Source organism: Bos javanicus, chromosome 8 (genome assembly GCF_032452875.1).
Source record: "Bos javanicus breed banteng chromosome 8, ARS-OSU_banteng_1.0, whole genome shotgun sequence".
Lineage (NCBI taxonomy): Eukaryota > Metazoa > Chordata > Mammalia > Artiodactyla > Bovidae > Bos > Bos javanicus.
Genome location: NC_083875.1, coordinates 76,163,937 through 76,190,324, shown reverse-complemented (window position 1 = coordinate 76,190,324; position 26,388 = coordinate 76,163,937). Strand labels below are relative to the sequence as shown.

Here is a 26,388-nt window from a genome sequence, read left to right as displayed (position 1 = left end):
CTGAGCCTCCTGGAGGTCCCTAATATCCCTTATATTAAACCAGTAATAGTATTTATGTTCAGTGAACCATTATGGCAAACTATCGAACCTCAAGAAGTCATGGGAACCCTGTTAATCTATTTTACTATTGATTGACATTTGAACTACATTCAACTTTATGAATTATTTATGACTACTATGAATAGAGTTATTACAAATATTCTTGTAAATGACTTTTGGTGGACAAAAACACTCATTTCTATTTGGGTTTACAGCCAGAAGTAAACTGCTCCTACACGTGTTTAGCTTTGGTAGGTACGGTAGGTAGGTAGATTTTTTTTCCAAATTGTACCAATTTACCACACCCACTAGCAATGTATGAGAGTTCCAGTCGTTTCTCACCATTACTTTGTATTATCAGTCTTTTAAAAACAACTGTAAACTTTAAGACTTCTGAATGAAGTTTGGGAAGACCAAGGCAAAAGAAGAGGGCAGCAGAGAATGAGTTGGTTGGATAGCAATACCTATTCAATGAACACGAACTTGGGCAAACTCCAGGAGATAGTGAGAGACAGGGAGGTCTGGCATGCTGCAGTCCATGGGATCGCAAAGAGTCAGACACGACTTAGCAACTGAATAACAACAACCCATTTTCAAATAACTCTTCATTCTATTTTATTTCCACAGAAATGGTGAGCTCTGCTGGAAGGTACATTCAGGGATAGTTCCTGAGATATCAAGATGAACTGCACCAACCTGGAGGATGAGGCTATAGCCTATGACAGCCACAGAGGAGACCAAGATCTAAGTGCAGCCCAATATGAGCCTAGAGATTCTCAAAGAATTCCAGACTCTTGCCCAATGAGCTCCTGAGTCATCCAGGGCATTGTGAGGCAAGACAGAACTGGAACAACAGGCTCAAGAAAAGGAAGCTGACCCACTTCTGATCCATTTACTGTGTGTATGTCTCTGAAGGGCTAGACCTGACCAAGTAAGATGGAGCTGCCTTTCCCAAGGTGGAATTAGGGGTTAGTGGCAGTGCTGACTTGGGATGGCGGAGGACACTGTCTCAATCTGGTCTTTGGTTCGCCTTGGAAAACAAACCCAGATCTCCTCCTAGGCAGAACTTCAGATGGGCCAACAGAGCTCCCTGGAGGTATGAGGCCTGAGGCCTGAAGCCTGAAGGGATCAGCAGGTAACTGGGCACTAACAGCCTGAGGCCCATCAGGAAGCTTTCTGCTTCCTCAAAGGATTTCTTTGCCTGAAGAAAGGTGGGGGCTGGCACTCACACCCCTACGGAATCTTCTGAAAATGGAGGCAAAGGTGATCCTGAAGAAGCCCCCTTGCCTGGTGACCAATGTTAGCCCTCATTGAACTGAGAAGTCAAAAGCTCCTCTCTTCTCTGTGATTCAGATTTTCATCCTATCCGCCCTGATGGAGACACAACCTGGGCCCTGGGGGACAGGCAGCCAGTGGCAGTCCCCTGTTCGTTCCAGTCCTCAGGACTGCGTGGGAGACCTAAGAAAAAAATTACGGGGGCACGCCTATTTCACACAGCACAAAAGACAGGGTGGCCGGCAGGTCACGGGACTCTAAAGGGAGGCGAGGTCCCACGCAGCAGCTAAAGGAGACGTTACGGGGCGGTTGCGACTTGGGCAGCAGAGTCAGGCGGAGGAGGAGGCCAGTGGAGGGAGAAGACTGTGGGAAATGAAGCCTGAGAGCTCCCCAGGGGTAGTGTTGAGGGGTACCTGGGCTGATTGTGGCAAGCAGGGTAGGTTCTCTACAGTGTGAAAGTCCGGATATGCTGACAATGATTTCGAGTCAGATTCTACCTTGTGGGGTGGGGTGCAGTGTTAGTCTGACTCTTTGTGACCCTATGGACTGTAGCCCACCAAGCTCCTCTGTTCATGGAATTCTCCAGGCAAGAATACTGGAGTGGGTAGCCATTCCCTTCTCCAAGGGATCTTCCCGACCAAGGGATTGACCTGGGGCTCCTGTATTGCAGTTAGATTCTTTACTGTCTGAGCTACCGGGGGTGGGGAGAGGAAGTTAAACGCCTCCTCTCAGAGTCCAGCCCTTGGTGCCAGGGTTTGGTTTCATAGGTTCCGGAAAATGCACAGGGCTCAAGAGATATAACCAGTGGCGACTGCGGGGTAAAGGCGTGTTGGGAGGGAGTCCTTCCGCGAGCGAGGTTAAACGTCCTCACTTCCGGGTACGTCCGGATGGGCGGGTGCGGCTTGGGTGTCGGCGGCCAAAACCCAGATTCCTTTGCCTCGACGTCGCGAACCTCCAGCGGCCGTCGAACGTCAGTTGAAAAAGAGCGGGCGGCCGTAAGCAACAGCCGCGAACTCTACGGCCAGCCCTAAACCCCGCCTTTCTCTCCGGGCTGCGTCTCCGTGGCGACGCGAAACGAACTGCGGCTGCGCGAGGGTGACGGAGCGCGGGCGAAAGGGAGGGGGTGTTTTGGTTCCAGCCGCTCGCCGTCCTTTCTAGACTTGGTCGTCTACAAGCTTCGGGTTCCTGTCTCCCCTTCCCTTTCCCTTCCCTTTCCCTGCCCCGGTCCTCCCTCCCTCCTTCCCTTCTGCCTGCCTGCCTTTTTTTTTTTTTTTCTATTGCCGCCCGGGGTCCGGGCCATTCTCCGGGCCGGGCGCACTAAGGTGCGCGGCCCCGGGGCCCAGTATATGACCCGCAGTCTCGCTCCCCCGCGATTCCCCCGCCCCATGTGGCTGCGGGGCCGCGGCGGCGCTGCCCACTATGGCCAGGAAAGCAGTTAGCAGGAAGCGGAAAGCACCCGCCTTGCCGGGAGCTGGGAGCGACGCTCAGGACCCACAGGTGAGGGCCGAGACGCCTGGCCCCGGGTGATAAGGCCGAGGCACCCGGAGAATAGGGTTCGCACATTGGGAACCGGAACGAGGTCCAAGGTCTTGGCGGGGGGCGGGGGGAGGGGTGATGTACGGAGGTGCGTAGAGCGGTGTTCTAGCCTATAGGATCAGGCCTGGGTCCTTAGGAGTTCTTTAGGCGCGCAGGGGTCAGAAACTAAAGGAAACTTGAAAATGAGGCATATTCCGGGGATATCTACAGGCGGGAATGGGGCTTGAGGAGAAAACAATCTGGGCTTCGGAGAAAGGGAAACCGAAGTCGAGGAGAATCGGGGACAAAACCTCGCCTAAGATATTGGGAGGGAGAGTGAAGTCCGTCTTTCGGTGGCCGGGGAACGGAGATGGTTGCATCTCTCAGGAATGAGCCTCCCTATGGGTACCCAGGCCCCCTAGATAAACAATTTCCAGATATCACCCTGTCCCGCTTTCTGAGTCTTGAGTCTCTTCAGACTCATATTTCCCGTTCCTCCCACCCCGCTGGTGTTTGATTTTTCGAATTCTACAACTGCCTGGAGCGCGGACCTGGTGACAGGCAGACGGCCATTGCTAGGGCATCCCTGAAAGACCTGGGACCCTAGCTGGGCTTCTTGGGCCGCACCTACCATGCTCCACGTAGAGTACAGGCTGAGAGGGAGAAGGGGGGCCATTAGAGATGCAGCCCAGGTCTGTATGGTAATCTCTGGTCCCTTCATTCCCTTCCCTATTAAGGATAGTTTTAAGGTTAAGGAATGCATCTGGAATGTGGGAGACCCTGGTTCGATTCCTGGGTCGGAAAGATTCCCCTGGAGAAGAGATAGGCTACCCACTCCAGTATTCTTGGGCTTCCCTTGTGGTTCAGCTGGTAAAGAATCTGCCTTCAATGCGGGAGACCTGGGTTCGATCCCTGGGTTGGGAAGCTCCCCTGGAGAAGGGAAAGGCTACCCACTCCAGTATTCTGGCCTGGAGAATTCCATGGACTGTATATTCCATGGCATCGCAAAGAGTCCAACAGTACTGAGTCGAGTTTTACTTTCACTTTAAGGTACCTGAATCCTTCACTTTAAAAGGCCTTAAAAAACCTATTGTCCTCTTTTATGCTTTCATTACTTTGTCTTCCAAGTTCTTTTTTCCCATGGATATGACTCTGAGCAGCATCTTTTCTGTGGCCTTCAAGATTGACTTTCCTGTTGCATTGTAACTCTGTTCTATGTAAATCCTGCGAGATGAGTTCTGTAATATGCGAGGATCCCCAATTCTGACAAAAGTCGGCAAAGCTTTGATTTCTCCTTTTGCTCTCCACAGTTTGGCTGGGATCACTCACTTCACAAAAGGAAGCGACTCCCCCCAGTGAAGAGATCCTTAGTGTACTACCTGAAGAACCGAGAAGTCAGGCTACAGAATGAAACCAGCTACTCCCGAGTGTTGCATGGGTATGCAGCACAGCAACTTCCCAGTCTCCTGAAGGAGAGAGAGTTTCACCTTGGGACCCTTAATAAAGTGTTTGCATCTCAGTGGCTGAACCATAGGCAAGTGGTGTGTGGCACAAAATGCAACACGGTAAGTGTCTGGGTGGATATGAACTTTTTCCTGGCTCTGGATATATGGCTCCACATGCCATAGTATCTCTCACTGCTGGTTTTCCCCATCAGTTCTTTGGGGAGGAGACTGCCTTATTCTCCGTTACATCCCCTCTTATCTGTCCATGACTTCTCTATTCCTTTTTCCACTTCCACATTTCTTTTCTGATAAATCTTAAGAGGAGTCTAGTTCTGCAGGCCTCTTGTATTATGGATATGCCACTGCTTCTAGATTTTTTTTTTCCTTCTTTTTATCTTGTTTTCAAGTCAGAGACCTCAGAGGAGAGGAAAGAATGATGGTCAGGGCATCATTCAGGATACAGGATAGTGAAAACCTTGGTGTTGTCTGCTAGCCTAAGGGCGTATATAGAAGTATTTAAACTCACACTTGGCTGAAGATAGTTCGGTTCAGTCGCTTAGTGGTGTCCGACTCTGCAACCCCATGAACCGCAGCACACCAGGCCTCCCTGTCCATCACCAACTGCTGGAGTCTACCCAAATCCGTGTCCATTGAGTCGGTGATGCCATCCAACCATCTTATCCTCTGTCGTCCCCTTCTCCTCCTGCCCTCAATCTTTCCCAGCTTCAGGGTCTTTTCAAATGAATCAGCTCTTCACAGCAGGTGGCCAAAGTATTGGAGTTTCAGCTTCAACATCAGTCCTTCCAATGAACACCCAGGACTGATCTGCTTTAGGATAGAGCAGTTGGATGTCCTTGCAGTCCAAGGGACTCTCAAGAGTTTTCTCCAACACCACAGTTGAAAAGCATCAATTCTTTGGCGCGCAGCTTTCTTTATAGTCCAACTCTCCCATCCATAGATGACTACTGGAAAAACCATAGCCTTGACTAGACGGACCTTTGTGGACAAAGTAATGTCTCTGCTCTTTAATATGCTCTCTAGGTTGGTCATAACTTTCCTTCCAAGGAGTAAGCGTCTTTTAATTTCATGGCTGCAGTCACCATCTGCAGTGATTTTAGAGCCCAGGAAAATAAAGTCAGCCACTGTTTCCCCATCTATTTGCCATGAAGTGATGGGACTGGATGCCATGACCTTAATGGCATGGGACTTAACTGCCATGGACTGATGCCAGTTTTCTGAATGTTGAGCTTTAAGCCAACTTCTTCACTCTCCTTTTTCACTTTCATCAAGAGGCTCTTTAGTTCTTCACTTTCTGCCATAAGGGTGGTATCATCTGCATATCTGAGGTTATTGATATTTGTCCCAGCAATCTTGATTCCAGCTTGTGCTTCCTCCAGCTCAGCGTTTCTCATGATGTACTCTGCATATAAGTTCAATAAGCAGGGTGACAATAGACAGCCTTGATGTACTCCTTTTCCTATTTGGAACCAGTCTGTTGTTCCATGTCCAGTTTAACTGTTGCTTCCTGACCTGCATAGGAATAAGGCAAATACTTTATTTTAGGGGATAGAATCTAAAGATGTATTTTTTATTAGAAAGGGTAGGGAAGTGTGTTTGGTGGTATATTTCAGGAAATAAATGCTTGGTTTTTGCAAAGTAGCCTTCTGAAAAGGTTTCAGAAGCAAGAAAATTGAATATGACATGAGTAGAAGAGTATTTTTTACATAGCATGACTTAGATAATTATTAGTGAATGAAGGGAAAATTTTATCAGTAAATTTAGCCAGAACAATTAAAAGCTGGATAAAATAAGTCAATCCGTGATTGGATATTGTGGATATTGATTGGGATAGAAGAGTACAAATAGTATGATGTCAGGTAAATAAAGACCCTGGTTCGGATACCAATTTTCACACCAACATGTTCAGGCTTAGCTTTAAGAAGTTGGTTTATCTTGTTTACCTTGAAGGTGTCAGGGTGAGGGGGGCCTGGGTGGGTGCAGCTTCCTCTTGCTTACAGCCCGGACAGTGGCCTGGACTAAAGCCAACATCCTCAGCGCCTTATGCTAGAGCTCAGCCACCTCAGCCTCTTTCCATAGACATGGCGAGCACATTCGCAGGTGGATTCTTATGCACTGTAGGACCAAGGTCTCCATAGACAAAGATTTACATATTAGTTTTAAGGAAGAGTACAATACCATGGTGGTTGAGGCCAAGCTTTCATTTCCTCTTCTGTTGAAGGCTGCTTATTATAAAGAAGTCTTTCAAAACCAAATAGTGGTGGCAACCTCCTGCAAAACTTCCTTTTCTCAGTCACTCAGGCTACCACTCTTGTTTTAAGCAAACTGTCGTCATTGTCACTTGACGCAGAGGAATTTAGAGGAATTCATTGCACACCCTACACAAACCATCGTAGTGTTTTGCCCAGCAAATGTTGCTAATTGTAAACTGAATCATTATAGTCTTCTGTTTCTTGAATTTATTGATGACCTTTTGAAGGTGAGAATAACATTCAGTAGTAATTTAACCTACTCTTGATACGTTCCTCTTTCTGTCTTCCTATTTCCTCATGACTTAAAGTATATTTCCTTCCTAGGTCCTTATGACTCAAAATGGAAGCTTGTGTTCTTTTTGTAGTGTTTTTCTTTGCTTAGCTTTCAGAACCAAAATTGGGAATCAGAAACAGTGCTCTTCTCTGCATTTTGTAATATTTGGTAAATGGTTCCTTTATCTGTGCCTTTGTTTTCCAATCTGTAAAATGGGAATGGTAACATCCAGTGCTGAGAATGTAGCTGTATACATCTTCAGAAATATTTCAAGTTAGCAATATCTTATTCTTCAAAAGGAATAGTAGTGATAATGAATCCAAAGCCTTTTCCCATGCTCTTAGCACTCCCTGGGACTTCCCTCAGTTTAAAAGGAAAATTACTTAAATAGTTAGAACTCTCTTTGGCTAACAGTTGAACATTTTGGGGAGGGAGGAGTTCATGTCTGATTCTTAGTAGTAAAGTTTTGATGTATTGAAATTTTACTGTCAATGAAATGATTTAAATATAGGAAAAATATACCACAACTATTTATGTTCTAAAATAATCTTTTAATATGTATCTGTGGGTTAGAAGCTCTTTTTCTCTTGGCTGCTGTTGGTATTTATGAGCTATGTGTACATAGGTCATTTGACACAGATCATTTCCAGACTAACTGACTTGGGGCTGTATGTAGTACAGAAACATTTGCTGAGGCAGTGGGTCTTCCTCTGTGAAAAAATTAGCAGAAGTATTGTAAATTATTCTGTAGCTTGATTCCTACAGTGGAAATTTCCCTGTGCTATAGGCTTACACTCAAACTGGAGGCAGTCCTTCAACCTCTCTGAATTCTCTGGGCCTAGTAATTACAGGAATTAGTTGGCCAGCTTATGTTGTTGTGGTGGTTGTTTATTTTTTCCCACACTACACAGCTTGTGGGATCTTAGTTCCTTGACCAGGGATCAAACATGTGCCCCCTACATTGGCAGTTTGGAGTCCTAACCACTGGACCACCGGAGAATTCCCAAGTCAATGTCCTAATCATTAATGACATTGTTCATTCACTAAGTTCTGTCTGACTCTGCGACCCCATGGACTGCAACACGCCAGGCTTCCCTGTCCTTCATCATCTCCTGGAGTTTGCTCAAAGTCATGCCTGTTGACTTAGTAATGTCATCCAACCATCTCATCCTCTGTTGCACCTTCTCCTCCTGCCCTTAATCTTTCCCAGTATCAGGATCCTTTCCAATGAGTCAGCTCTTCACATCAGGTGGCCAAAGTCCTTCCAATGAATATTCAGGGTTGATTTCCTTTAGGATTGAAACATTAGTACATTCATATTTTTACTAAATTATTTAAAGAAGAGGAGGTAGTCTAACCTTAATGGGAATATGGGTTGGGGAACCAGGATGGATAGGTATATTTTGCTGGTATAGTGTTACAGACTCAGGTTATGTGCAGAACCATACAGAAAAGCTAAATAAGAGTAGCTTGCCAGGCACAAAAAAACATTTGAAGAGAAAATATTTAGTTTTGTGCTTTTAATTAGTTGAAGTTTGAGAGGGGGTAAAGATTGAAGTTGGTGGTTTAGGAGTCACCTGTGTATAAAGGATTATTAAAACTGTTCTGTTCTGTTACCATGGAGAGAGGGTAGTGAGGTCACTCTTGCATTTTATAAACCTTCCCTAAAATTGCAAAAATGTCATTTTACGTATATTTTCTGGGCATAATGTGGGGAGAGTGGTGTAGGAGAGCAGTCTGTAGATTTTATTACATTTTCTTTCTTTATTTGGCTGCACTGGGTCTTTGTTGCAGCACTTGGGATCTTTCGTTGTGGCATTTGGGATCTAGTTCTCTGACAGGGATCAAACCCAGGCCCCCTGCATTGGGAGCCCAGAGTCTTAGCTAATGGACTACCAGGGAAGTCCCTCACTACATTTTGAAGGGGTGTTAGGAGCCAGAAATGGGTAAGAACCATTGATATTGACAGAGAAGTTCAAACAGAGCCTTGAAGAACACCTGCATTTATGGGCCAGGAAGAACTGCTATAGGGGGAGCAGGGAGGTCAGGGGAAAACCCAGAGTATACCAAAAACAAATCAAGAAAGTGGATATTTTGAGAGGGGTCAATTTGGGAAGGATGGTGATAGGCAGAGTGATAAGGTATCCAGAGTTTGGGGTATTTAATTTTAGACATGAACTCTTATTTCCCATTTTTTGACTTTTGAAGACTACTCACCTATAGTAGATAAAATTGCTCCTTGCAGCTAGGACGAGCTCCACCATAGGGAACTATGGAGCCTCAGTAGAGGATGTTAGAAAGGATTTACAAGGGTGACTTAGGGAAAGACTTAAGTATTAATAAACTGGATTTTCACAGGAAAATCTCTTTTGAAATTATTTTCACCAAGACCCCAAAGCCTAACTGATAGTACCAGGCCAACTCCTGGTTGCCAGAGCTGCTTTTATCTTTCTCACCATCTCCCAAGTCATGGTCAGAGATATACTGCTGACTTCACTGTTAGGCTTGGTGAATCATTATGATGCAGACAAGACGAACTTGGGCTGCAGTTTGCTGCCAGATAAGACAAAGAAGGACCTTGCAGAAGCCTAATTTGGGGGTGGAGTGGAATGCTAGTTACCAGAGTTAAGAAAACAGCTAAACTTTTATGTCTTTGAGTTGACATATTCAGATTCCTAAAATCATAAAAGCAGAATATGAAACTCAATTTGAGATACACGGAAACAAAGAAAAAATGTGGGAGTTTTGTTCTGACCGGATTTTTTAAATTCATTCCTCCTTGTCTCACTATTTTATTTTCCCAAAGGGATTACCTTTAAAAAATGCTTTAAAATGCTTACAGAATTCCTTGGGTTCAGCCAGATGTACATCTCAGGTTAACAGCATTCTTATCTGTATGATCTGCCTGTATTTTGTAGTTAAGATATTAACCTGCTAACTAGGTTTTAGTTTTTTAAATGGCATATGGTTATTCTTTGTCTAGTAAAACATGTTCACAGTTATCCCAGAACTCGTCTTCATCTTATTTTAGAATATTTGACTCTTGTGAAAGGAAGAGTTTAGATGTGAAAGCCGTAGAATTGCTGTCTTGGCAAGTTCATTCTGCTGGCGCACATGTGCAGAAGTGTATCTAGATTGAAAATCATCAATCATCATGGAAATGCTTCCAAAAGTCTGAAGTTCTGTGTCAAGTTATTTGATGTTATAAGGCTTTAGGAAGAGGAGCAGCAGAAATAAGTTTATGCCTATTATATGTGATGGTGCTAGAGTTGGCAGCTCCTTTCTGACTAGTCTTCATCTTGAGAAGACCTTGCTTGGCTTAACACAGGTATGGGCTCCAGAAACCCCATTTAGTGTATTGCAGGCTTTGGTCATCCTCTGTATGTGAGAGAATTAATGGTCAGGAGTGGTAGGGGCTGACCCATGTACTGGAGAGGCAAGAATATACAATGGACAAAAGACAGTCCTCAATGAAAATTGATGCTGGGAAAACTGGGCAGCTACATGTAAAAGAATGAAATTAGAATGTTTTCTTATATACAGAAATAAACTCAAAATGGATTAAAGGCCTATGTTTAAGACTGGAAACTATAATAAAACACCTAGAAGAAAACATAGGCAGAAAACTGACATAAGGACTTCCCTGGTGGTCCAGTGGCTGAGACTACACTCTTAATGCAGGGGGCTGGGTTCAATCCCTTGTCAGGGAACTAGATCCCGCATGCCACAACTAAGAGTTTGCATGCTGTAACTAAAGATCCCGCATGCCACAGCAAAGATCGAAGATCCTGTGTTCCACAACTAAGACCTAGCACAGCCAAAAAATAAATACTAAAAAGAAGACTGACATAAATCACAGTAGTATTTTTTGAATATATCACCTAAGGGAAAAGAAAAAGAGCATAATAAGCAAATGGGACCTAAGTAAACTTTAAAGCTTTTGTACAGCAAAGGAAACCAGCCACAAAATGAGAAGACAACCTACTAAATGCAAGAAAATGTTTGCAAATGATATAAACAATAAAGGGTTAATACCCAAAATGTGTAAACAGCTCATACAACTCCATATCAAAAGAACAAACAACCAATTAAACATTGGGCAGATAGATGTTTTTCCAAGAAGAAATACAGGGACTTCCCTGGTGGTCCAGTGGTTAAGAATCCACCTCACGGTGCAAGGGACACTGGTTTGATCCCTTGATCTGGGAAGATCCTACATGCCTCGGAGCAGCTAAGCCAGTGTGCCACAATTACTGAAGCCCATGCGCTTAGAGCCTGTGCTCTGCAGCAAGAGAAGCCACCATGATGAGAAGCCTGAGCACGGCAACAAAGAGTAGCCCCCATTCTCCACAAGAGAAAGCCAGCCAGGGGCAACAAAGGCCCACCACAGGCGAAAACTGAAAATAAATCTTTAAAAAACAAGATATACCAGATGGCCAGGAAACACGTGAAAACGTGCCCAGCGTTTTTAGTTACCAGAAATATGCAAATCAAAATCATGAGATATCACTCACACCTGTCAGAATGGCTATTATCAAAAGACCACAAATAACAAGTGTTGGTGAGGATGTAGAAAAAAGGGAACCCTGTATGCTGTGCATAGGAATGTAAATTAGTACAGCTACTATGGAAAACAATATGGAGGTTCCATGCAAACTGAGGATAGATCTGCTGTAAGATCAGCAGTTCTGTCTATGACCAAAAAAAAGTAAAAGTGAAAACCCTAATTCAAAAAGAAACAAGCACCTGTATTCATAGCAGCATTATTTACAGTTGCCAAGATATGGAAGCAACTTAAGTTTCTTAACAACTGATAAATAAAGAAGATGTGAGGGACTTCCCTGGTAGTCCAGGGGCTAAAGACACCACATGCCCAGTCCAGGGGGCCCGGGTTCAACCCCTGGTTGGGGAACTATATTCTACATGCCGCAACTAAGATCAAAGATCCTAAGTGCTGCAACTAAGACCCACCACAGCCAAATAAAAAGAAAAAGGATGTGAGATACAAGCACACACCCATACATATATACATGTGTGTGTATTCTCAGTCACTAAGTCATGTCCAACTCTTTGAGACCTCATGAACTGTAGCCTTCCAGACTCCTCTGTCCAGGGGATTTTCCAGGCAAGAATACTGGAGTGGGTTGCCATTTCCTCCAGGGAATCTTCCCAACCCAGGGATCAAACCCATGTCTCCTGCGTCTCCTGTTTTGGCAGGGGGATTCTTTACCACTGAGCCACCTGGGAAGCCCATATACACATACATACACACACACACAATGATGGAATACTACTCAGTCGTAAAAAATGAAAACGTGCCATTTGCAACAACATGGGTGGACCTGGAGGGTATTATGCTGAGTGTAATAAGTCAGAGACAGATACACTATGTGTTATCACTTACATGTGAAATCTAAAAAATTAAAAATTAAAGTATGTACACAACAGAAACAGATTCTCAGATATCAAGAATAAACTAGTAGTTACCAATGGGGAGAGGGAAGAGAGGGGAAGGGCAAGATAGAAGTAGGGGATTAAAAAGTACAAACAAACAGAAGTACAAACTACTATGTGTAAAACAAACTACAACACAGGGTATTATAGCCAATATTTTATAATAACTTTAAATGGGAGTATAAGCCATAAAAATTTTGAATCACAGTGTTGTATACCTGAAACAAATATAAGTAAATTAGCTATGCTGCTGCTGCTGCTGCTGAGTCGCTTCCGACTTAGCAGTCGTGTCCGACTCTGTGCGACCCCATAGACGGCAGCATACCAGGCTCCGCTGTCCCTGGGATTCTCCAGGAAAGAACACTGGAGGGGGTTGCCATTGCCTTCTCCATGAAATACTTAAGTAAAAATTTTTAGAAAAAAGATTAGGGCCTGAACAGCAATCCTATGGAAGGATTCAAGAATTTTAGGGCAGCTTTTCGTAACCAGAATATTGATAAGTGTTTTGGTGGTTTCTTCCTTCTCTGGGACTTTACCTCCTATTGCTGGGTGTTTCACATTCTTGGCTTCTGCTCCATAGATGACAGCAGCCCTGGACCTTGGACCCTCAGTTATTGTGACAGTCAAGCCACATGCACATGTGTACACAGGCAGACATGCATTTTTAGGCATTGTGCCCTCAGTTGACAACCACCTCCGAGCTTGAGGTATGCTCTTTATTTCATAAATAGTCTGTTGGAAGCTTGGGATGTTGGAAAATGAACATAGGGGGAACATGTTGACTCTTGCCCTCCAGGCTTTATTTTCTGATTTGATCCTTGATAGGCATTATAATCAGAGAAAACTGTCTTTACTTCTTGTCAAGCTGACATATGGGCATTTTTTTTCTGTTGGATTGTGAGTGGTGCCTGGATCTGGTTCAAGATGAGAATCAGAGGAATGAGTTTTTCCTGGTAATATCTAGGAGTGTTGGTCTCCAGCTTGACCTTAAGCAAGATTCTTCATGTGTTTCCTGGTCTAGGAGATAAATGGAAGAAACTAACCAAAAGTGGCAACTGGGTTCAACCCAGAATTATGGTTGGACTGCAGCTTCTGGTTTCTTAAACTGATTCCACTTGAATAGCCTTACAGGCCTTCAGATCCTCAGAGGCCACCAGTCCCTCTCATACGTTAAGCAGGGATGTTTTCATCAGGACAGTTTTTGAATGTGAGAATAAATAGGATAATGTTTCTCCATTTCATTGGCTAGAATATAGTAGGACAATTTTGTGGTTTGTGTCTACTTTTACTAAATTTATAAACATTTATTGATTTTCTCCCAAAAATAGCAGAATGCTACTTTGTGTGGGATTGGAGTGTATCTATAAACAATATCTGTAACAGTATCTATAAACAATATTTATAGAAACAAATCTGACAGAGCTGGAAGGGACTGTAAAGATAACAGTTCTAACCACTGACCTCCCCTTTTTCTTTTAGAGTTGGAGAAACAGACCTAAAGGGAGAAAAGTTACCTGCCTGAGATATTCCATATTGAGTTAGGTGTGGATCCCAGTTTTCCTTATTCCTTCTCAGAATTGTTTGTTATACCAGGTACTCGTCAGCCTTTCACTGCAGTACCCCCAGTGGCAGAGGACTGCCTGACCTCTGCTCAGTTTGGTTGAGATGTGATACATAGCTGTGGACAAAGGGAATGACAACATAGATGCCTCACTAGAAGTGTCAGCCAGGACTGCTCCAAGAAGGAAGTCATTCCTAGCTAGGATATTCAGAGGGGATTTCCTGGAGGGGGAAGAGGCTTCTGCAGTGGAAAGGAAGCAGGGATGTCCATTTTATAGCAGAGTCTGGAACACACAAGGAGTGTGGAGGGACTCTGCTGCTGCTGCTGCTGCTAAATCGCTTCAGTCATGTCCGACTCTGTGCAACCCCATAGACGGCAGCCCACCAGGCTCCCCTGTCCCTGTTTAGACTCATTTGGCTGATGCTGGGCAGAAACAAGAGAAAGTAGTTCAAGTCACTGGGGGTTTGATTGACGAGACTAACTGAATCTCCTTTGGATAACACTTTTTCCTAGACTCATGTCTAGTCTTTAATAATGAATAATCCTGTTAATCACCTTTTTTACCTGGAGAATTGAGTCACATGCTTCGCAGCATGGCCCTGGTGAATTTATGGCTGGTTCTGGCAGTCCTGGAGGCGTGGAAGACGGGAATGAAGGTTTGCTAACTTCCTGAGGAATGTTAATAAGACAGTCTGCTGCTGCTACTGCTGCTGCTGCTCGCTTCAGTCGTGTCGGACCCTGTGTGACCCCATAGACAGCAAGTCTATGTTACTAAGTCTAATAAGACAGTCTAGTTACTTCATCTGGTTCCTGTTTTCCTTGGACTTGTCCTTCAGTCTTTCTTTGCAAGTCCATATTCTTCTAAATTGATGTGTATTTGATTTCTTTCTGATTTGTTTCCTAAGTATCACCCAGGAGCTATCTGTATCATAGTCACTTGAGGTATGTGTTTAAAATGCAGGTTTCCTGGTCCAGACTAATTCAGGATTTTTCCTTTATTGAAACCTAGAAATTGGAATTTTAAACAAACTTATAGGCAGTTTTTATATGAATCGCTGGGTTAGACTTGATGCTATATAGCAGTAATATATATATATTGTCATCTTTGTAAATCTAGACCATTTGTTTGAATCTTCTTGTATTTTCTAAACCACACTCAGGGCACAGATGGGACATCATGTTTAATGGATCTGAAAGAATTTTCTTGTAGGCATCTTGGTTAATATCTGTTTAGTAGGACTTGCCTGGTCCAGTGTTTGAGAATCCGTCTGCCAGTGCAGAAGACATGGGTTCTATCCCTGGTCTAGAAAGATCCCACATGCCACGGGGCAACTAAGCCCATGCACCAAAACTACTGAACCTGAGAGCCACAATAAAGAGAAGCCTCAGCAATGAGAAGTCCATGCACTGCAGTGAAGAGCAGCCACCACTTGCTGCAACTAGAGAAACCCTGCTTGCAGCAACAAAGACCCAACGCAGCCAAAAAAAAAATCTGTTCAGCAGCCAGTTAGATGTAATCACTTTGAGGAAGCCCTTGATAAATAATTATTTTCTTTATATGCCTGTTACTGGTCTCAACAGACAAAGCAAGAAATTCTTTTGTATTTTTATATTTTGACCTCACCATGAAGCTTGACCGGGGATTGAACCTGCATCCCACTGCATTGAAAGTGCAAAGTCTTAACTACTGCACCACCAAGGGAAGTCCCTACCTGTTGTTTTTTTAGGTCAAATCTTAACTTAGGTCATTAGTTTCCAATTTCTTAGTCTGTTTACTAGGAGAGTTAGAGTAAACTTTAGTCAGAAGTATGAATAAGGTTCAGTCATTCTGTATTTGGATTCAGAGATTCATGGGTTGAATCTAGGCTTCATTTCTTATTGTATTTATTTGGCTGCACCAGGTCTTAGCTGCAGCAGTCAGGATCTTTGATCTTCCTTCCGGGATTTTAGTTGCAGCATGTGGAATCTAGTTCTCTGACCAGGGATCAGACTTGGGCGCCCTGAATTGAGAGCATGGATACTTAGCCACTGGACCACCAGGGAAGTCCTGGGCTCCACTTCTTATTAGCTTTGTACCCTTGAACAAATATCTTCTCCTAAACCTTTCTTTTACCTTTAAAATAAATGGAGCAAGTAAAATGACACCCCACTCCAGTACTCTTGCTTGGAAAATCCCATGGACGGAGGAGCCTGTTAGGCTGCAATCCATGGGGTTGCTAAGAGTCGGACACGACTGAGCGACTTCACTTTCATGCATTGGAGAAGGAAATGGCAACCCACTCCAGTGTTCTTGCCTGGAGAATCCCAGGGAGGGCGGAGCCTGGTGGGCTGCCTTCTATGGGGTCGCACAGAGTTGGACACGACTGAAGTGACTTAGCATAGCATAGCATAGTATCTGCCTACCAGAGTCATGAAGAAAATTAAATAAGAGGTTGGCTAGCAAAGTGCCTAGAATATGTGCTTAGTAAATTGTTGTGATTAATGGCGGTGGTGGAGGAGGAAGTGGTAGCAGTAGTTTGATGGTTCTAGTCTTTAGGTGTATTTCTGGCCAGATTCATGTACACCAAAGATAAGAAGTTGGCATTTTTCTACCCTGTGAATGACCTGTTTTTTGTATGTCAGTCTTATCCCAAATAGCTTAAGCATTTAAAAATTACTCATGTAGATATTATTTATATAAGATAAAATATAATTAGGAAATTATATTTAATTTCATCATGAAAAGGACTCAGATAAAAGATGTTTTCTGTATACAAATTAAAGTGTTACCTGGTTCTGATAAGAATGCAACGGAATAGATAATACGTGTATAATGCCACTAAAACCCTTTTTTGAAAGTAATTTAACATTATGTTTCAAAGACCTGGGATATATTATTTGTTGAATGAAGAGCCTAAAATATTATGCCCTTTGACCTAATCATTTTTAACAGAATAATTATTGGAAGCTATTTTTATCAAAATGCTAATGATAGAATACTTAAGTAATTTATGGTAAATCAAATCTGTGTGATATTATGGAGACATTGACATAATTGTGAAGACTATAATAACATACAGAGCTTTTGATACATTAAATGTAATGAGGTACAGAATTCTCTCTCTGCTGATTATAGCTATGCACCATTATACATGCATGTGGTTAAGGCCTGAATAGGCACTTGACAAATGAAAAACAAAACAGACTTGACAAGAAATATGAGTCTGAACATTTTTTAATTTTAATTTTTTAATTCTGCATTTTTTAACTTCTAGTATTGTAGGTAAAGTATTGTCAGTAAACTCTATAATTTAAAAAAAAAATTGTTACCTTCAGCTAGATGAATCTTGTATTTTCTTATCCTAAAGCAGTGGAGAAAGTGGCCTTGCCCAGTTTCATTCATTGCTTGTCTTGTTTGCTGACGAAGATGGAGCAGTTATGTAATATACCTCCTCTCTGGGAAAAGGGTGTAAAGAAGGAACTTGGAAATAAGGTGGTGTAGGATATATGGCAAAAGAGTTTCCCCTCTCAGTCACACAGGTGTTTTGAGCTCCAAATAACACCTGGAGAGGGGTCTTGCCTTTCAGTGGGCAGTACATAACCATAATAGGCTTCAGCAATATGTGAACCGTGAACTTCCGTATGTTCAAGTTGGTTTTAGAAAAGGCAGTAGAACCAGAGACCAAATTGCCAACATCCGCTGGATCATGGAAAAAGCAAGAGAGTTCCAGAAAAGCATCTATTTCTGCTTTATTGACTATGCCAAAGCCTTTGACTGTGTGGATCACAATAAACTGTGGAAAATTCTGAAAGACATGGGAAAACCAGACCACCTGACCTGCCTCTTGAGAAATTTGTATGCAGGTCAGGAAGCAACAGTTAGAACTGGACATGGAACAACAGACTGGTTCCAAATAGGAAAAGGAGTACGTCAAGGCTGTATATTGTCACCTGTTTATTTAACTTATATGCAGAGTACATCATGAGAAACACTGGACTGGAAGAAACACAAGCTGGAATCAAGATTGCCAGGAGAAATATCAATAACCTCAGATATGCAGATGACACCACCCTTATGGCAGAAAGTGAAGAGGAACTAAAAGCCTCTTGATGAAAGTGAAAGTGGAGAGTGAAAAAGTTGGCTTAAAGCTCAACATTCAGAAAATGAAGATCATGGCATCCAGTCCCATCACTTCATGGGAAATAGATGGGGAAACAGTGGAAAGAGTGTCAGACTTTATTTTTCTGGGCTCCAAAATCACTGCAGATGGTGACTGCAGCCATGAAATTAAAAGATGCTTACTCCTTGGAAGGAAAGTTATGACCAACCTAGATAGCATATTGAAAAGCAGAGACATTACTTTGCCAACAAAGGTCCGGCTAGTCAAGGCTATGGTTTTTCCTGTGGTCATGTATGGATGTGAGAGTTGGACTGTGAAGAAGGCTGAGCACCAAAGAATTGATGCTTTTGAACTGTGGTGTTGGAGAAGACTCTTGAGAGTCCCTTGGACTGCAAGGAGATCCAACCAGTCCATTCTGAAGGAGATCAGCCCTGGGATTTCTTTGGAAGGAATGATGCTAAAGCTGAAACTCCAGTACTTTGGCCACCTCATGCAAAGAGTTGACTCATTGGAAAAGACTCTGATGCTGGGAGGGATTGGGGGCAGGAGGAGAAGGGGACGACAGAGGATGAGATGGCTGGATGGCATCACTGACTCGATGGACGTGAGTCTGAGTGAACTCCGGGAGTTGGTGATGGACAGGGAGGCCTGGCGTGCTGTGATTCATGGGGTCACAAAGAGTCGGACACAACTGAGTGACTGATCTGATCTGATCTGATCTGTGCTATAATGCTCAGTAAATAAGAATGAGGGAAAAGGATTATATTATTGTTTTAATACTGTTATTATCAAAAGCTTATGATCTCTCAATATACCAGATAATTAGTGTATAATGACAATCTGCTCTTTAGTAGTTTGCAGTTTAGAGATAAGGCTTCCTGTTAATTCTGAGTAAAATAGCTTATGCCTTAAGATGCTCTAGGGAACAAAAAGCTGAGAGTATCTTGTTTTCCTCTGAATAATCTATACACTAAGTATTAGTATCCTTTAATACTATGGAATTTATTTTTCATTATTCATGGCAAGAAATGAAGATTTGTGTAAAATGAGGCTAGTTGGTCTGTTCTTTTGCTTATCCTATCTTCTTTTTAAAGTTTTTTTTTTTTTTTTCAAAAATTAATTAAAATTATTTATGTATTTTTCGGCTATGCTGGATCTTCCTTGCTGCCTGCAGGCCCTCTCTAGTTGTGGAGAGGCGGGGCTGCTCTTTGTTGTGGTGCAGTCGCTTCAGTAGTTGCAGCACGTGGGCTGGCTCCCAGGGTCTAGAGCATAGGCTTTACCTTTGTGGTGCCCGGGCTTAACTGCTCCGGGGCCTCTGGGATCTTCCTGGACCCAGGGATCAGACCCGTGTCCCTTGTATTGGCTGGTGGATTGTTAACCACCAGAAAAGAAGTCCTCCTTTTCTTTTAAAATAATGCGTATCATATGTGTTTATTAAGGGAAAAAATTAACATTCTAGGACTTAGGTCTTTAAAAGGGTATTCATTTAATAACAGCATGAGAAATTTTCCATGTTAGTAAGTGTCCTCTACTCCATCATTCTTAAAGGCTGTATCATAATCCACTGAGTGGTTGTTCCCGATCGCCTGTGGTGTTTCACTAGTTTAAAAGTCACTGTAACTTGGGACTTCCTTGATGGTCCAGTGGTTAAGACGCCATGCTTCCATTGTAGGAGGCATGAGTTTGAGCCCTGATTGGTGAATTAAGATCCTGCATGCCACAGTGCAGTAAAAAAAAAAAAATTTTTTTTAATAAATAAGTAAATAGAATTCTTTGTAATTAAAGCTATTGTCATTATTTCCTTAGCGTAATTTCAGGATTTACACATTTTTCATCTTTGATGCGTATTGGCTAACCATTTTTTGCAGTGTTTCTTGGTCTTGGCTCTCTCCTGTGCCCCTCCACGTCTCTGTTGGGGATAGAGAATGTATTCCTCTGCTAGGTTTCAGTCCTCTTGCCTTTCCCAGACTTAAGCTGCCCTCTGGCCTTTAATTATCTGACTCTGTATAGTTCATCCTGGTATCTGTGCCTCCTGTTTGGATTTACTTTCCTTTCTCCACTAGCTTCTGCCTAACACAGTCTTAACACACTCTGAGTTTTAGAGACTTTGTGAATCTCCCCTCCCCCCATTTTATTAAGCCATCCTGGCTTTCTGTATAGGCACAGTTACACATGTCTATTTGCAGATACATGCAGGCAGAAGTGTCCTCGCTAGTCTTAGAATCTTCCTGATTGTAAGGCCTTTGCTTTCTTTTTTTCCCTCTGCCCTGACTTATAAGCTGCAGGGAGCCATTAAGCCTCAAGCTTACCCTGCCATGCTGCTGGTTGCTGGCAGGTATCCCAGTTGGTGAGTGGGGAGCAGTCCCATTCTGGGAAGTGTTACAGGAGCTGTATGAAGCCTTGGCCCCTTGTCACACAGCTTGGGGAGACAGTATGTGGCACCCCATCCACATCTCTTAAACTTCCTTTGAAAAAGCAAGGGGGCTCCCTCCTTCACATGCTGCTTTGTCATTCCTTGGTGAGGGTGAGGTTGTGGGTCAACTCTTGGTTTCCTCTACAGAGCCAGCCGTTTGCATCTCCCTTGTATGAAATTTTGTTCATCTATTCTGTCTTATAACCTGTGAAATCAAACAGAACATTAGAATAGACTATCTCTGAACTAGTACTTGTAAGGCACCTGTTCTGTCCTGAGCCCTGTACTAGAAACTTCACATTTTATTAAATCTCTTAGCAGCCCTATTAGATAAATAATATTAGATAAATAATATTATTTAAGTTTTCTAGATAAGCAAGATTCAGAAAGGTTAAATGACTGATGAAGTTCACAAAGCTGCTAAGTCAACATTCTTAAACCTAGACCTCTCCCAAGTCCAAAACTGGAGAGGTTGGACTTAAGACTTTCTTGGACGCAAATAAATAAAGCCTTTTCTCTTTTCCTTTTCTGGGAGGCAGAAATGGAGACTTGTTTAAGGCATAGGGTTGTTTCTTATCAAATACATTGTCCTTAGTGTACAGAGCAGATTGTCTCAGACACTTCCGTGTGCTTGGAGATGTTGAGAAACTCCAGATTCTGGTTTAGTAGGTCTAGGGTGAGGCCTGAGATTCTTGGTTTCCAGCAAGCTTCCAGGTGTTCTTTGACTAGCACGGCTCTAGATCAGTGGTTTTTAAACCTGAGCAGTCAGAAGATTCACCTGGAGATTCTTGACAAAAATTCAGGTTTACTGGCCCAAAACTCAGAACTTTCTAGTTTGAAGGAGTTTTATGGTAGGCTATGGGAATTGTTTTTGTTTTGTAGTTTTTTTAAAAAAGAAACTTCCCTAGGTTATTGTGATAAACAGTTTAAGAATCACTGGTCTAGAAGCTGACATATTACTGGTACGTTGTCCCATACAACACAAAGGTGTGAGTGGCAATAAATTTTGCTGTATTAAACATTTGCGAGGCTGTGTTGGTTAGGTTAGGGCTTCCCTGATGGCTCAGATGGTAAAGAATCTGCCTGCAACACAGGAGACCCAGATTCAACCCCTGGGTCAGGAAGATCCCCTGGAGAAGGGAATAGCTACCCACTCGAGTATCCTTGCTTGGAGAATTCATGGACAGAGAAATCTGGTAGGCTATAAAAGAGTAAGAAACCCAGTCATATTTCTTGGAAGGGCTAGCTCACAAACCCCAAGAGCAGAAAGTATTCTTGGATCTCAGAAGGAAACAGCTAGGAATTGGAAAGCCACTAGGAACCGGGGGTGTCCATGCTTCCTAAATTTACTGTTTCCTTTTCTCTGGGAATGGCTTTGGTAGAAAATGGCCACCCAGTTTGGTTTAGCGCCACCAGCCAGTTCCATACTGCTGAGAGAATTTGAATGACCTAGTCTAATCTAGCCTCTGGACTGGTTCTCCCTGAGCCAGGAGGCCACCCCAGGACAGTGCTGTGATCTGGACATCTGGGCTTATATCAGATGAACTCAGCTCCAGGGCCCCACTCTGAGTGCAGGGACATAGGGGTCCCCCTAACATCTTTGGGCAGGCCTCAGTAAGGTGGTTACTCTTAAGTGCTTACTGTGTAGCTCTGTGTTGTTGGGGCAGGAGAACAGAACCAGATAAGATAAAGCCCCTGCTCTTGGAATTGAGAGGGCATTATTAGCTTAATGGAGAAGAGAGACAAGTGAATATTTTAAAACTGTGATAAGATCTAAGTATTGTGAGTAGAGGGCTATCTTGGAAGCCTACAAGAGAGGAACTTAATCAGCCTGGACATTAAGAAATATTAGGAGAGGACATGTCTGAACTGAATCATGAAACGTAAGGACATAATAGCCAGGTAAAGAGAAGAGTAGGCGAAAGCATTTCTGGCATTGGAACAGCCTAACCATGAGATAAAATCATTATGTATCATTGAAGATTTTGTGTGAGTAATAATTTATAAGCAGCTCTTTCTATAGTATAACGTCCATGGAAGGATGTGAAGCTGGAGAGATAGATAGGGGCCACGTTGAGGAGAATCTTGATGCCATGCTAAAGGGCTTGAATTTAGGGGAAAGTGAAAGTGAAGTCACTCAGTTGTCTCCAACTCTTTGCAACCCCATGGACTGAAGCCTACCAGGCTCTTCCATCCATGGGATTTTCCAAGCAAGAGTGGGTTACCATTTCCTTCTCCAGGGGATCTTCCCGACCCAGGGATCGAACCCAGGTCTCCCACATTGTAGGCAGATGCTTTACCATCTAAGCCACCAGGGAAGTCGAATTTAGGGGTAGGGGAACTATTAGATATTTTTTAATGGACATGGGAGGATTTCCATTCTTTAAGAAGATGAATGATTATAGTGTGGAGTTTAGTTTTGTTGATGGCCTTGCCTGAAGGCAAGTCGTGTAGAGGAGAGAGGATGAAGAAGAAGGAGCCAACTGTAGGAATATTTAGGAGGAAGTTAGGAGTATAGGGTGAATCCCAGGCTTGAGTGAGCAGGGAGATTTTGGTGGCATCAGATGAAATGAACAATTTGGGGAAGAAGATAATTTGTTTTAGATACATTGAGTTTGAAAATTTGAAAATGCCTTTCAAGACACATCGGTGATGGTGCCAGTTAGGTGGGGTCTCGGCCTTAAATAGTTATCAGGGTTTACAGGTTTGGGAGTGGTTCCCCTCACTCTTCCTTTCTTTTTAAAACCCACACCCTCCCCCCACCAGTCTCTGCTTGACATTCTTATTCCAACTACTCTTCCTTTTCTTTTTCTATTTTAAATTTAAGACTTACCTACTTCCTCCTTTCATCTTTCTATGCAAGCAGTAGATTGTTTAAAGATTTGACATGTTTTGGCTTCACTCTGAGATTTGCTGGTAGAATTTTAAATGAACTTCCTAGACTATAAGGTATATGAGGACAGAGATCATTCCTAGTAGTTAGGTTTCTCACACCTAGAACAGTTCTTGGCATTGAATTGGTGCTGACTCAGTGAGCAAATAAAGGAATGAATCATTGAATCACATAAAGAGTTTAATAGACTCTATTGGGAATGCCCTTTCTCTAAGACTGATCTTTTCTATCAAGCATTTCTCTGAGTTGAATTTTGGAGAACGAAAGAGGGTTGGTTTGTTACAGAAGTGGATAAGGGCATTTAAGGCAGGAGGAGTAGCATAAGCAGAGACATGGAGGCACAGGACAGATAAGTAATTGAGATGTGAATATCTCTTTCTCTCCTATCTCAGGTCACTCTAGCAAACCTGGTATGGTTTATACTTATGTCTAATAGTGGTTGTGATGTGTTTTGTTTATAATTTTCTACACATGTGTTGGTAAGAATTAGTGATACATAATACGGTTGCACTGGTAGAAAACCTTTCATCAGGTTCATTAGGTCCAAAGTCTAATACAAGTCTTTGAAGCCATCTTTGACTATCAGACAGAATTTACTTCTTCCTCTTCTGTGTTTATATAACATATTATACCTATCTCTGTTATGTTTTCTTATTTACATGTTTCATTTGACTAGTATAGCCCTGACTTTGTAGTTAGTAGACATTAATTAAATGTTTGAAGGATAACTGGGTGAATGAATGGATATTTATAGCCAAGGTCAGCCACACTGAAGAGAAACTTCACCTTCTTTCTCTCTTTTCTCTTGTAGCTATTTGTAGTGGATGTCCAGACAAGCCAGATCACCAAGATTCCCATTCTGAAGGACCGGGAGCCTGGATGTGTGACTCAGCAGGGCTGCGGTATCCATGCTATCGAGCTGAATCCCTCTAGAACACTGTTAGCCACTGGAGGAGACAACCCTAATAGTCTTGCCATCTATAGGCTGCCTACACTAGATCCTGTGTGTGTGGGAGATGTAAGTTTTTAAACAGAGTCCAGCAGGTAACATGGACCTTCCTCCCTTAAGCCCTTCAGGAAGGAATGGTTTGCTTACTGCTGACTCGGGGGCTGGGTTGGGGTGAGGAGTTGTAACGGTGAGATGTGGGTGTAGAGATTTCAGAGTGGGTACTGCGCTCCCCACAGAGAGCTTCAGATGTTGACAGAAGGTATGTTTGATAGAGGTGCGTGCAGCACACCTCAGATGCCAGCAGCAGTGGGTTGGTGTTTACACATCTCCTACTGCCCATGGTCAGAAAAGTTTGTTAAATTATTCATTCAGCAACTATTTTTTGACCCTTCTGTGGCCAGCCATTGTCTTAGACTCTGGGGATGTAGCAGTGAATAAAAGAGACAAAGCCCCCATATCCTCTTGAAGCCTGTGCTCAAGTCAAGGGAGGCATATAAACCAACAAAAATGTACCAGCAGTAAGTCAGAGCGGTGGGTGCCATGGAGAAGAGTAAAGGCAGGCTAAAGAGAGAGAGTGTGGTGGAGGATGCTGTCGTCAGGGAAGGCCTCTTTGATAAGAATAACACTTGAACAGGGAGGCTTAAAGGAAATGTGGGTACACGCCATCCTGATGTCTGAGGAAGAGAGTTCAAAAGATGGAAGAACATAGAGGTCGGTTCTAGCTGTTGTCCCAGAAAGCAAAGGGGAGAGTGCCAGGATGAAGTTGGAGGGATGAGAGGTGGGTAATGGTGTGGAAGGAGCCACAGGTAAGACATCAAGAGATAAAGTGCTGGAGCAGTGTGTCCACCGGCCGTGTTTATAGCCCGTAGGCAAGCCAATTTCATTCCAGCTTTGAGCTTCTCAAGACAGAAAGTTAAAGATTGTAGGCTCATGCCAATTGGGTTGCCATCACCAGAGATCAGAATTGTAATTTTTACAAAGATACTTTCATCCAGCCTTTTAAGCTTTTCAGGGGCGTGCGTTGCGATCCTCATTTCACTCGTTTCTTTCCCCCCTCCTCCCGCACCCATCTCGCCCTCCTCTTGAAGGATGGACACAAGGACTGGATCTTTTCCATCGCGTGGATCAGTGACACTATGGCCGTGTCTGGTAAAGTGCCCTTTTGCAAGGAATTCTGGTGTGGCAGGGAGGGAGGGAGGCTCAAAGTTACAAATGGGATAGTAGCGGGACTAGAAATAGCCCAATAACCGACCATCAGCCAGGGGCCAGAAAACCTTGTATCGTCTCTTTATCTGACTTAGCATGTGACCTTGGATAAGTCATGTCCCTTGTATATTCCTAGTCTGGAAAGTACTGGAAGTACTGGTACACTTATTACTCATACTCTGCCTTTTTTAATAGATCCTGTGTGATGGCCCCTTAGCTTCAACATTTTGTTGGGATTCACTGAGACAATAGTTGGGAAAGTGCTTTTGGAAAAGTTGTACTCTGGAAAATATTAGGAGCAATGATCATTTTCTGTACAACTTTATAGTGTTAATAAAGCTGTACAGGATTGGGGGAATTCCCCTCCCAATGGTAGAACAGTCAGGAAAAATACATGGAAATGAGTGAAGAGATACTCAAAATGCTTTCTGAATACCCACAGCAGCCTAGAACACAGGCTCAGAGTGCCAGCCAGCTTTTCTGGGTACCTGGCTTCCCAGGTGGCACAGCAATAAAGAAGCCACCTACCAATGCAGGAGACACAGGAGATGAGGGTCAGGAAGATCCCCTGGAGGAGGAAATTGCAACCACTCCAGTATCCTTGCCTGGATAATTCCATAGACAGAGGAGTCTCAGGAGCTACGGTCCACGGGGTTGCAGAGAGTCAGACATGACTGAACGATGGAGCATGCCTGCATATATATGTAAAAATATAATCGCCCATTCCAAATTCCCAAATTTTTAAAAATCACAAGAGTTGCTAAATTAAGTACTTCATATGTTATTTCATAGAATTATCATAACAATCCTAGAAGGTTTGCATTGTTAGCCTCATTTCACAATTGAGAAGATTTAGATTCTGAGAAGTTATAATTTGCCAGAGGCTACAGAGACAGTGAGAGATGGAGTCAGGATCTGAAGCCAGCTCTCAGTTCAAAGCCCATGTTTAGAACTGCTACAAACAAAGCTAAGGGAACATAAATGTTTCTTTCTT

General features: G+C 43.1%; 1 protein-coding gene across 2 annotated transcripts in view; it reads left to right on the top strand.

Annotated features, from left to right (window-relative positions):
• Nucleotides 1-923: 923 nt before the first annotated feature.
• Nucleotides 924-26,388, top strand: part of DCAF12 (DDB1 and CUL4 associated factor 12) — a 38,233-nt gene continuing 12,768 nt past the window's right edge. Inside the window, exons 1-4 of one of the 2 annotated variants that reach the window (XM_061425952.1) lie at nucleotides 924-1,135; nucleotides 4,140-4,394; nucleotides 24,051-24,257; nucleotides 25,277-25,337. In XM_061425952.1, the coding sequence (XP_061281936.1) occupies nucleotides 1,112-1,135; nucleotides 4,140-4,394; nucleotides 24,051-24,257; nucleotides 25,277-25,337 (547 nt within the window). In that variant the 5' untranslated portion in view covers nucleotides 924-1,111. Of the gene's footprint in view, nucleotides 1,136-2,197; nucleotides 2,812-4,139; nucleotides 4,395-24,050; nucleotides 24,258-25,276; nucleotides 25,338-26,388 lie in introns of those variants that run through there. The other variant, XM_061425951.1, reaches the window with a different exon arrangement.